General features: G+C 44.7%; 2 protein-coding genes across 2 annotated transcripts; one reads left to right on the top strand and one right to left on the bottom strand.

Annotated features, from left to right (window-relative positions):
* The first annotated feature begins 668 nt into the window (after positions 1-668).
* LOC137537928 (oocyte zinc finger protein XlCOF22-like) lies at positions 669-2,027 on the top strand. Its single transcript, XM_068259855.1, has 4 exons — positions 669-774; positions 868-1,065; positions 1,153-1,446; positions 2,008-2,027. The coding sequence occupies exons 1-4, from the start codon at positions 669-671 to the stop codon at positions 2,025-2,027; spliced, it is 618 nt and encodes a 205-aa protein (XP_068115956.1).
* Positions 2,028-2,938: 911 nt separating this feature from the next.
* LOC137538143 (uncharacterized) lies at positions 2,939-5,334 on the bottom strand. The gene is made up of 2 exons (XM_068260165.1): positions 4,128-5,334; positions 2,939-3,821 (listed from the first exon to the last, which is right to left on the bottom strand). Exons 1-2 carry the CDS (start codon positions 5,272-5,274, stop codon positions 3,592-3,594), a joined length of 1,377 nt encoding a protein of 458 aa, XP_068116266.1. The 5' UTR covers positions 5,275-5,334; the 3' UTR covers positions 2,939-3,591.
* Positions 5,335-11,895: the final 6,561 nt, after the last annotated feature.

Genomic DNA, 11,895 nt, shown 5'->3' on the forward strand with positions numbered 1-11,895 from the left:
CACTGCAGTACTGAATAACTACACAATATACAGTAATCCTCCTAAACTACTGTACACTGCGATACACTATACTATATAGCGAGTGCTGCATACATATTTTATACATTTTAAAGCAAACCTGGCATCCAGCGCCGGGATCCTCTGGAAGTTTGAGTGGATTATGTGAAATAAATTCAATTTCAAAATCTTAATTACACATATTCAGAATTGCAACATTTTACATAAATGAAATTAGAACATTATGATCATCACTAGGACAGGAGGAGGCACAAAGGAGGGGGGGGCAGAGGTAGCACAGAGGGGGACACTGAAGAAGATAGAAGCTGTGTCCAGGATCGAGGCAGGTAAGTGGAAACTTCTTTCTGCCTGCTCCCCTACCGCTATGTCCACCCTCCTGCTGCTCCGCCTGGCGCCCCCACCTGCACGCCCACCGCCAGCAGCAGAGCGAGGCCCCCGCAGTGTGAGGCCAAGCGGGGGCATGGCTTGCCTGTATGCTGGCCACGCCCCTGAGTGTCCATTAGAACACATGCCCAGACCCCGTGGTGCGCATCGCTGATTGCGCACCTGTGGCTGGGCACGCTTTGTAATGTCACGCACATGCGCAAAGCGTGCCTGGCCACAATCAAGGACATGCACCGCCAGGCCTGGGCATGCATACTAATGGACGCATGCGGACACCCCAGGCTACCCATAGTTATTCGTGGCAAGCAGCTCGCCTACGATCTCATATTGGGGAGAAGCCACATTCTTGTTCTGAGTGTGGGAAATGTTTTAGTAACAAATCACACTTAGTCATACACAGAAGAATTCACAGTGGCGAAAAGCCATATCCCTGTATTGTGTGAAAATGTTTTGGAAGTAAATCAGAACTCGTGAGACATGAGAGAATCCACACTGGCGAGAAGCCATATTCCTGTTCTGAGTGTGGGAAACAGTTTGTACTGAAATCGCAGCTTGTCGTGCATCAGAGATATCACTCAGAAGTAAATCCACATTCTTGTACTGAGTGTGGGAAACGTTTTGGAAACAAATCGCAATGTTTGGTTCATCAAAGAATTCACACAGGTGAAAAGCCATATCCCTGCAGTGAGTGTGGGAAGTGGTTTGTCTAGAAAACGCACCTTTTTGTACATCGGAGATCCCACTCGGGAGAGAAGACATATTCCTGTGCTGATTGTGGGAAATGTTTTGTATGCAAATCACACCTTGTCACCCATGAGAGATCTCACAGGGGTGAGAAACCGTTTTCATGTTCTGAGTGTGGGAAATGTTTTGTGAACAAGTCCCATCTTGTCATACATCAAAGGACTCACACTGGTGAGAAGCCGTATTCCTGCACTGAGTGTGGGGAATCTTTTGTTCAGAAGTCACAGCTTGTTACACATCAGAGATCTCACTCAGGGTTGAAGTTGTACTCATGTGCTGAGTGTGGGAAAGATTTTGGACGTAAATTACATTTATTTTCAACAGTGAGAGATCTTACACTGGTGATAAGTCATACTGATTTGCTGCATGTGGGAAACCGTTTAGTCAAAAATCACCTGTTACTGCTAGTTCTCCTAGCATCGTGGGAGACTTTATATGCTCACTCCAACCTGAATTTTTGCAAATACCTTCTGTTTTAAGAAGGCAAATAGCAATCACCGGATGATGAAACTCTTGTATAAAAGAGGGTCAAATGACTCTTTTAGGGTAGTTACATGATCTTCCCCCTCTGCTGGGAATCCGTCCTTCTTCCTCTAATAGTTAAACCAGTGACCTCAACAAAATATACTAGATGCACATAATGTCAAACCATAATATTTATCTTAAAGAGACACTGAAGCGGAAATTTTTTTTATGATATAATGAATTGGTTGTGTAGTACAGATAATTATTAGAAGATTATGAGAATATTTTATTTGCTACTAGTTTTATTTTCAGTTATATAGTGTTTTTTCTAACATTGCATTATTCTCTAATATGTGCAGTTAACACAGTACTCAGCATTCTAAATGTTTTTTACAGAGCAGTCTGTGAACTATTGACCTGTCCTCTGGCAGAGAAAAAGAAAATCCTTGCCTGACAGCTTAGATAACAACCTTCAGAACTCAGAGCTCTCTGCGACTTTGAAAGTAGTAGAGCTCAATGGCTTTTCTGCATAGATAACAACTGGAGTATCTTAACTCTTCCTGTACTGGAAACAATATTATACTTATTTCTCTGCTCCTAATGTTTTATTTCTGAGCTGTACTACAAATACTAATCATACCATTATTTTCTTTTTTTTGCTTCAGTGTCTCTTTAAACCATATAAAACCGCACTTACTGGCAACCTACTGCTGAAGTTCACATAGAGTTTTTACAGGCTCCTTTCCATCCTTCCAAGTTTGTGGGCAGGCATCCAATAAGTGAAGTTTTATATGGTTTTAAACTCTGATGAGGTCACTGGCTTACCTATTGGAGGTTAAAGCGGAACTGAGGATATTGGCAACACAATAGCATAGTGAATAGTACTTGTCACAGGAGCCCTGGTGGTCCGACCGCAAATGGCCTTCCAAATGGTGCCAGCGCACGGGATCGTGCGAACTCTGGTCGCAGTCAATGCGCAGGAACCGTTGGGAATTAGCCGCAGACAAACCAGAAGGGAGCCTGTGAGATATGGGTAATTACAACTCACACACGATTCAGGGTATAACTGCCACCACCACGGGTAGGGGCCCGTGGACCTGACTGATCCTGCGAATAAAAAATGGTTGAAACACGCTGTATTCTGTCTAGCCAAAAACAACCAATAGTAGCGTCTCTTCAGAGACCTGGGATCAGTTCTGTGTGTGCTGAAAATAGGGTAGCTAGGACAACAACTGACGATAGAGTCGGTTTATTGAAAGCAATATAAATAATTAATATATACAGACAATTATTAAAATCAACAATTATTAAAACAGTAATAGCCAGTATAAAAAATAAAAGGGAGAAAATACTTAGGGTTTGTGGAAATATGTCCTTTTGTGGGAAGAATCATAAAGTCCAAGCAAAACGGTTTCAAGTTCTGCAAAGTTCTTTGTTCCAGAGATACATTGAAAGTTCAGCAAGTTTTAAAATCCAAACAAAATGGAGAATGTCCTTTGTTTCAATTCAGACAAGATGGCCGCCAACCATGTGTCCTCTGGCTGGCAGCATGCTCTCAGGAAGATGGAATGGGAGGACTCAATTGCCCGGGCAGCTCATTCACCTTTTTTTTTTTTTTTTTTTTTTTAACTCAATTTTTATTAAGAGGTTCAATATATAAACAGGTTGTACAGATATTCACAGGATATATCTTCTAGGAAAATGTAGCAGATAGATAAACATACCAAAAGTGACAAAATATTCCATAAAACCCAAGAAAGAGAGTAAAGAAGAGAGAACCTCTTTTCTTTCTTCTTTTTCCTTGTCTAGTGTAGAGTCATAAAAGAAGCATATAATAATTAAGGTAAGAATTAATACAGTAACCCTTCACATGACTAATATAGTGGTATGTCATATCCTAGCATTCATTTCAACAGAATAAATCAGGATTAAGGGGCAAAGATAATATTCAGAGAGAGGGGAGAGAGAGGGATGGAGAGGTTAAGATTCAGAGGCTAAATCGAAGTTAATATCCCAAAAGTCCCAGGTTTTACCAAATTGTCCTGCGTAATCGTTGACCAGTGATGACAAATATTCCATTATCCTAATCCTGCGTATGCGGAGGACAACCTCCTCTAGGGTAGGGGGATGATTGTTTTTCCAATTGGCCGAAATCTTCAGTTGTGCGGCAGTGAGGATATGATTTACCATTTTACGAGTATGAGGGCGGAGCCCTGGTGGAGATTTACCCAAAACATAAACCCATGGGTTCAGCTGAATCTTTTTCCTAATAACTTTAAAGATCAAGTCAGCTATAGACTGCCAGAATGCCAAAATTCTAGGGCAGAACCAGAATATATGGGCCAGAGTCCCTCTATTACCACATCCCCTCCAACACTGGTCTGAGGTAGTTGGGAATAGTCTGCGTAAAAGTACAGGAGTATAATACCATTTGAACATTAATTTATATATGTTTTCCTTTACGGTAGTGCATATGGAAGATTTTCTGGCATTGTCCCATATACTTTCCCAATCAGTATAGTCTAAGGATTCGTTGAATTCCTCTTCCCAGTATGTCATATAATTATGGCTTGCGGGTTGTTGGGAGCCCTTCTGAGAGAGGATACCATACAATTTAGAAATAGTTTGAGATGGCCTCTGGGTTTCTAAAGTCATTTTCTCAAACTCAGTAAGAGGGGGTAAGTTATTACTGGATATCTTGGAGGCAGTGCAGGAACGGAGTTGTAAATATGGAAGGAATGAAGAAGGTGGGAGTTGGAATTGTAACTGGAACACTGAAATTGGGAGAAAGGAACCTGTTGAGGGATCATATAAATCTTTGAGGTAAAATATATCAGGGTCTTCTGAATGGCGTGAGATAAAGTCAAGTGCTTCCGCAGGACAACCGGGAACCTCTCTAATTCTTTCCAGCGATGTGACCACCCCCCTTAGGCCAAATTTTAATCTAGTGGAATCCCAAATTGTTTTAGTAAAGCGCACCGTAGGTAATGCGGAGGGGTAGGACCCATATGATATCCCATTATACCAGAGCATGGAGCCCAATGAACCAGGGTGAACTGAAGCTTGTTCAATCTGCATCCATTTGTATCGCAAAGGTTTAGCTGACCATTCAATAGCCTGTCTTAGGTGGGAGGCCAGGTAGTATAGCTTAAAGTTAGGGACTGAGAGCCCACCTCTGGACCTATCGGACTCCATGACCGAAAAGGGGACTCTGGGTCTCTTCCTTCCCCAAATAAATCTCCTGATATCCTTTTGAAATCTGTCCAAGACCTTTGAGGGGACCCTCACCGGCAGCGTCTCAAAAAGATACAACAGGCGAGGAAGGACATTCATTTTTACCGAGTAGATCTTCCCAATCCAAGAGATCCCATAAGAGGACCAACGATCAAGATCACGTTCAATCTGCTTCAACAGTGGAGGGAAATTAGACCCATACAGTGTGGCGTAGGACTTAGTAATATTAACTCCCAGGTATCTAATAGAGTCTTTTTTCCATTTAAAAGGAAAGTGTGACTTCAGGGAGGAGAGTTCTGCCTCAGTTAGAAATAGTGGGAGGGCCTCTGTTTTTTCTGGATTGATTTTAAATCCAGAAATCTTTTCGAAAGAGTCTATCAGCTGGAGTAAGTTTGGGAACGAGATCAGGGGTTGGGATAAAGTCAGCATCACATCGTCAGCAAACAATGTTACCTTGTAGTCAACACCCCCTATTTGTATGCCCTTAATATCTTGTGCCTGCCTAATGGCCGCCGCTAAGGGTTCGATACACAGGGCGAATAATAGGGGAGACAGGGGACACCCCTGCCTGGTTCCGTTAGAAAGGGGGAAATTTCTTAAAGAACTCCGGAGCTTCGTCAGGGTCTTGCAAGATATAGGTGCGGCCAGGGCCGGCCCGCTCATGAGGCGGGGTGAAACATTTGCCTCAGGCGGCAAACTTTGCGTTCCAGCGAGCGCTCCACTGACATCACTTCCTGCATCGCCGCCCACTGTATTGTCAATGGAGCGCACGATGGAACGCGGAAAAGGTGAGTCCTCCCCGCCCGTGCCTCTTACGATCTGACAGCAGCTTACTAATTACAGGCTGGAGGGGAGCGCAGATCGGGGGACCCAGGCGAGGGAGGGGGGGGTCCGACCCCCCTCCCCACCGCTAGGCACAATACCCCCGACCTGCCCGCTACCCCTCCGGCTCGGCGGCCGCCCCCCCCCGGAAGGGGGGGGCGGCGTCAGCAGCTCTGCCAAATTTGCCTCAGGCGGCAAAAAGTGATGGGCCGGCCCTGGGTGCGGCTATTACGTGTCACAATCAATTTAAAGGGGAATCCCCATTTGTAGCGTACTCCTGCTTCTTTAAGGGCTGAAGTGAGTGGGCGAAGCTGGCGTCTCTTCTCAAGAGTGACCAGGGAGAGATCACTGTAGAAGCTTAGTGAATTCCCCTCAAAGCTTACTGTGGCCATGTTTCTGGTGACATTTAGAAGGGCCTCTTTGCTCTCAAAGTAATGAAAACGCATGATGACGTCTTTGGGTGCTTGTGGGTTCCTTAGAGAGCTTCCCAGGGCCATGTGAGCTCTATCTAGACGCCACATTTCGTCAGATTGATCAGGGATTAAATGTTTAAATAAACGGAGCAAGTACTCACGTAGGATGTCTGTGGTCACAGAGTGAGGAATTCCCCTGATGCGAACATTTTGGCGTCTGTCTCTATTTTCAGAATCTTCTTGGGCTAGCCGAAGAAAGCGTATGTCTGCTTGAACCTGAGTCTGTTCATCCTCTAAGAGATTCTGCTTGTTTATAAGGTCGTCAGTCTTCTTCTCCAGAGCACTCGTGCGTTCACCTATGACGGCTATTTCAGTCTTCAGCTCCTTTGTAGCAGATGTAATTAGCTTGTTCATGTGTGCCATCAAGGAGTCTTTCTGGCGAGTCAGTAAAAATTCCATACGTTCCGCAGTGAGAGGAGACGCAGGTGTCCCAGCTGCAGCCTGAGGAAGATCTTTTGCCTGACCCGAGGAGACACCCTTTTGTGAGGCCTGGGTTTCACGGAGGAATTTCTCCATAGCTTCGGCTTCAGCTTGATGCTTCTTCGTTTTCTTTGGTCCCATCAGCGTTCCGGGTCACTAAGAAAGGTATCCCCGAGAATAAATGCTTAATGACAGCCCTCCTAGGGGGATAAATCAGCGGCTGCAAGGACGGAGCTCAGAGGCACACAACCATCCGGATCGAGCGGTAGCCACGCCCCCCCCAGCTCATTCACTTTTAATGGAGCTGAGTTCAGAGGAGGGCTTCCAGAGTCAGCCCCCAGGCCGGATTATGGTAATCACATCTGGGCAGGGGCTTCAGCAACCTCATAATCCTGACATGTTCTCTAGGCCGACCTACGCGGCCGGCACACAAATAATAATTACATATTATCGATCCCCAGAACCTACCGATTAATATGATATCAGACATGGCTAGTGCAGCGGATCAGGTTCCTGAGAAGATTCATACCTGGGTTGTAGGGGCCCCGGGCCCCTCTCGACTGGTATCAAGAGATTCAGCATGACCCTACGGATCCAATGATACCGCTCTCATAACTACCCTATTTATTGTATTCTGTAAATGGGCAAAAGATTATATAGTACATTCATTTCTTCCTGGTAAGGCTGGAGCCAGGGTGTCTGGTGTCCAGCTGTGCCTAGCTTCCTGGGATCTCCCTGTATGAAAAGGACCACCAAATGGAGGTAATTGAGACAAACATCCTCTTGGACACAGGCCTGGCCCAGGCTCCTTAGCATATCAAAAGAGCCATCCTGCAGTTAAGCTGATGCTATCTCTCTGCTGAGAAAAGACTCAGCTGCTCCTACACAATCAATCCAGATTCTAGTGATCTGAAGCGCAATCGATGCAGAGAATCGAGTGCGATCACGTTTTCTTCACGGGCGTTTCCAGGACGCGTCTGCGGCCCCGCAACCGCCCGTGACAGTACTCTTGCCTTGCAGCGATGGGCCCCCAGCCAGGGCACTATCTGCAAGGAGTTGTCATGTTTTCTCTGTGTCTGTATGGGTTTCCTCCGGGCACTCCAGTTTCCCCCCACATCCCAAAAGAACAAACAGAAGTTAGTTGTCTTCCCCCTAAAATTGGCCCTAGACTATGTTTCATACACTTATCCCTATCATAGTCATATGTCCATGTCTATATCGTGTAGATTGTGAACCCCTTTAAGGGACAGTTAAGTGACAAGGCAATATACTCTGTACAGAGTTGCGGAAGATGTCAGCGCTATGTAAATACTAAATAACAACAATGCTTCTTTTTGTAAGATATGATAATAAAGTGGTTTATTATCTCATAAGTAAACTGTTATGTTCAATTATTAATTCAGTCTTAGAGATGACTCGTGTTCTATAATAGAACTTTGTTGAGCAATAAGAAAAAAGAGAACACAGGGACACCGAGAGCCCAATATAGTGTAGTATGTATGGACACAAGGGAGGAGTGATGAAAGGTAAATATGGGATACTCACAAACCAGGGTTCCCTCTCAGGCAACCACTGTAACAGCAGGTAGGGAGATTACCCCTGTCTCTACTCAGGGATAAGAAGTCGCTCTCTGTAGATAGGAAGAAACGTATAACGTTTTCTGCCCTTCCACCAGGGTGGATAGAAAATCAATGCAAGGGAACAGAGGCACCAAAAGAATAAAAGAATATGATAAAAAATTTAAAGCATGGATGTGGTTGAGGTGGAAATCTGACCACTCCAAAGGACACTCGAAAATAAGTATGTTTCAAGGTATAACACAAAAAGAATTTATTTATACGCTCCACTCCTGTCTCAGAGGCGCTTAATGCAGACCTGGACTACTACTGCTATATACTCCTATTTTAATTGCCTGAAGAAGTGGGGACTGTGGAAAGAATTTATAATTAATCTTATGTATATCCTTTATATTCTCACGTGGCTATAAGAACCACATACATATAATCAGACCAGTGTGTTAGAGTGACACTTTAAATAATATGACCATTATTAATAACTTAAGAGTTATCACAACATCACTGAATATATGTTATATATGTTTTTGAACCATTTACTGTGCACAGTTTATTATGTCCTTTGCAGTGGAATTCCAGAACACCTCCCTTCCCCCTTGTGTCATGTTGTACTAGGCACAAAGAAACAACTCTTTGAGAAGCAGTTTGAACCAGATTATGAGGGCAGGTCTGACTTTGAGAAACGAAACAAGGAACTGACTTCAGAAGACTTCCTCCAAAGTTGACTTTCACTTTCATGGAGGACAGAGAGAAGTCAAGTAACCCCGCCCAAGAAAGGAGGACTGAGACACCTTGATATGATGCTAATTGGACACTTACCAGAAAGAACTGCCTGAAAGGAGGAATATTTTATCATATTAATTAGGGTTTAAAAGGACTCTGCACACCAGGAGAAAGCCACTTTCTCCTGCTGATCTGAACTGTGTTAGTTGCGGTTTCTATATGCTGGCATGTGAGAAAGTTTGGCTCAGTAAATAAAGATTTCATTTTCATTGGCACGAATTGGAGATGTCTCAAGTTGTAAGTTAATTTTCCTTTAACATCTGGTCCTATTTCGAACTGGGAACCTATCGTCACAAAGAAATGAGGCCTAGGAGCGCGTTTGTGACTGGCGATCAATTTAATAGCAGGCCAGTGAAAGTCCACCGGGGCAAATAATCCCTTCCAAAAGGTGGCCAAACGCAACTAGGTCTCATGTCCTTGTGAAATACGGTTTATTTCAAACCGTGAGACTTCTTCAGCCAAGGTCGGTGAAATCGCCTGCTTAGGATTCTAAAACAAAGTTCTCGGGTGTCCTGAAAGCTTCTTAATTGTAAGTACTACCTTTTATTTCTGTAACTTCTCATACACAGGGCTGCACAAAATTAGAGTATAAGTTTTGATGTGTTGTTATATTGTTTTACTTGACACAATCTGTGGTCAGTTTCCTAAGCTACCGTGTGCCTCAGCGGAATTGTAAGTTCTTGTAATAGAACACAGCCGCGTAACAGGCAGTAATATCGGAGTGGATCTAGATCACAGGTTGTTTCTGTACTTCAGTCAGTGTCAGCCCCACACAGAGGTTCATCACATTGAGTGTTGTCCGGTCTCAGCTGCAGCCCCCGAGGTGCCTTAGCAGGAACGTTTCCATCTTAGTGCAGGCACTCTGCCTCAGCGGGAATTGTAAGATCTTTGCGCTGTAAATGCAGGAATTGTTACATCTTTGTGCATAGAAGGCAGTACATTTTCCGGGAGGGGACCGTAGGACATTGTAAATCCAACAATAAGTGAGTGAACGGGATTGAAACAGCAGGAATTGTTACATCATAGTGCTGTACATAGATCAATGGGGCAAGGTACAAGCAAAATTAAAGCTACTGATGATGAATGTGTTATGCGCAGGAAAAGCAAAAATTGGTTGAAATCTTGTAGCCTGTGGAGAAGTAAATATGGTTTTTCAGGACACCTGCACCCTGAGGGGTGCAAAAAAACTTATTTCTCAAATTAAATGTGATGCTCAGGGTAATGTGATTTTAGAAAAGCAATATGGTTTACTAGAGGCTCAAAGATGGCTACTAGAGGCATATACGAGGAGGAGCCAAGTCTTAACATATTGGTTAGGAACGGAGAACAATGACTTGGAGGAGGTACCATGTACTGCATGTCAGGTTCCTCAGAACCCTCCCCAAGCCCAAACCAAGCCCCTCCCACGAAAGGTGGATGGGGCCTCCCAGACATATGAGGTGAAAGATGATGTAAACGGATTAGACATAGATGAGCTACTGGATAAAGTGATGGAGGTTTTCAGTAAATATAGAGGTATAGCTCCCCCTGCTGCCGAAGCAACAGATTCCCCATAAGAACGGTTTAAGATTGCTCAAAATTCCAAAACCGTAAAACTGCGCTGATATTAAAACGGGGTTTCACTGGTGGTGAGCTGCTCAACATACAATTAAAGTCACAATAATCATCAAATAGCTGCGCACTTTGATTGACTTATATGAAAGAGAGAGACACTTGCTTGAACAGTATCAAACAATACAATTGAGGTGGAGTTCTTCCTAAATGGCTTTCCATAGTGTAGTGACCACCTCTCACGGGTTTCACCTCCACCACACCCCAAGCAGTGGGAACTCACCGCATACAAATGACCCTCTATTAGATGGGTCTCCAGCGCCTATGGGGTCATCTGGCCGCCCCCTGCCATTCAAGGATTCTCCTCCACTGTTGTCACTTTGCTGTAGTATCAATGCACCTAAAAAAAAATAACCAGAGCTCCCATAGCGTAAAATTGTAAAAACACTTTGTGCCTTAAACAACGTTTGTAAGTTTGCCTTTCGTTTAAAATTAGAGTTTTAATGGGCTCTACCCCAAACGTGGGCCACCGGGTTGGCTTGGTTGCGCTGGTCCTCTGGCCTCCCTCTGGTTCCTCATGTGTCCCCTTGTGCTCTTTCCCCGTTTGCTGGCCGCGTGCGCTTGACCGGTTTCGTCGCCTGTAGCGACTCCTCAGAAGCATGCGTGGCTCTCTGCAAGCTATCTTTTATACCTATCAATCCCCTCCCTCCCCTCCCCTTCTCAAGTCTGACCCGGAAGCATCGTTCCCCACGCTACCTCTGCCAATAGAGACGCGTCTACCCGGAACCTATTCGGGACACGCGTCTCCTTGGCAACAATGTATCGCTCTGCGCGGTAATCGGAACGTCATCCTAAAGCGACTACATTGTCGCATAAACATTGGCATCTGAGGCTGTAGCCATCTAGTGTCCATTTGGCTAACTGCCTCTCCCCAAGCATATATCTCCCTTACTATGCGGGTTACTAGCTGCTTTACTACGAGCGGCCTCAGCCTATGCCCCCTGGTGGCTAATTTTATTATTACACTCTCCACTGAAAATTTGGCAATGGCATTAAGCCTTATGCCTCAGCACACCCTCTGCTTCCCCGGGGGCTGTTAGGGTGATATTCCCAAGGGTCCCCGGAAAAGCAGAGGGTGTGCTGAGGCATAAGGCTTAATGCCATTGCCAAATTTTCAGTGGAGAGTGTAATAATAAAATTAGCCACCAGGGGGCATAGGCTGAGGCCGCTCGTAGTAAAGCGGCTAGTAACCCGCATAGTAAGGGAGATATACGCTTGGGGAGAGGCAGTTAGCCAAATGGACACTAGATGGCTACAGCCTCAGATGCCAATGTTTATGCGACAATGTAGTCGCTTTAGGATGACGTTCTGATTACCGCGCAGAGCGATACATTGTTGCCAAGGAGACGCATGTCCCGAGTAGGTTC

The sequence above is a fragment of the Hyperolius riggenbachi genome, chromosome 11 (assembly GCF_040937935.1).
Source record: "Hyperolius riggenbachi isolate aHypRig1 chromosome 11, aHypRig1.pri, whole genome shotgun sequence".
NCBI classification, from domain to species: Eukaryota; Metazoa; Chordata; class Amphibia; order Anura; family Hyperoliidae; genus Hyperolius; species Hyperolius riggenbachi.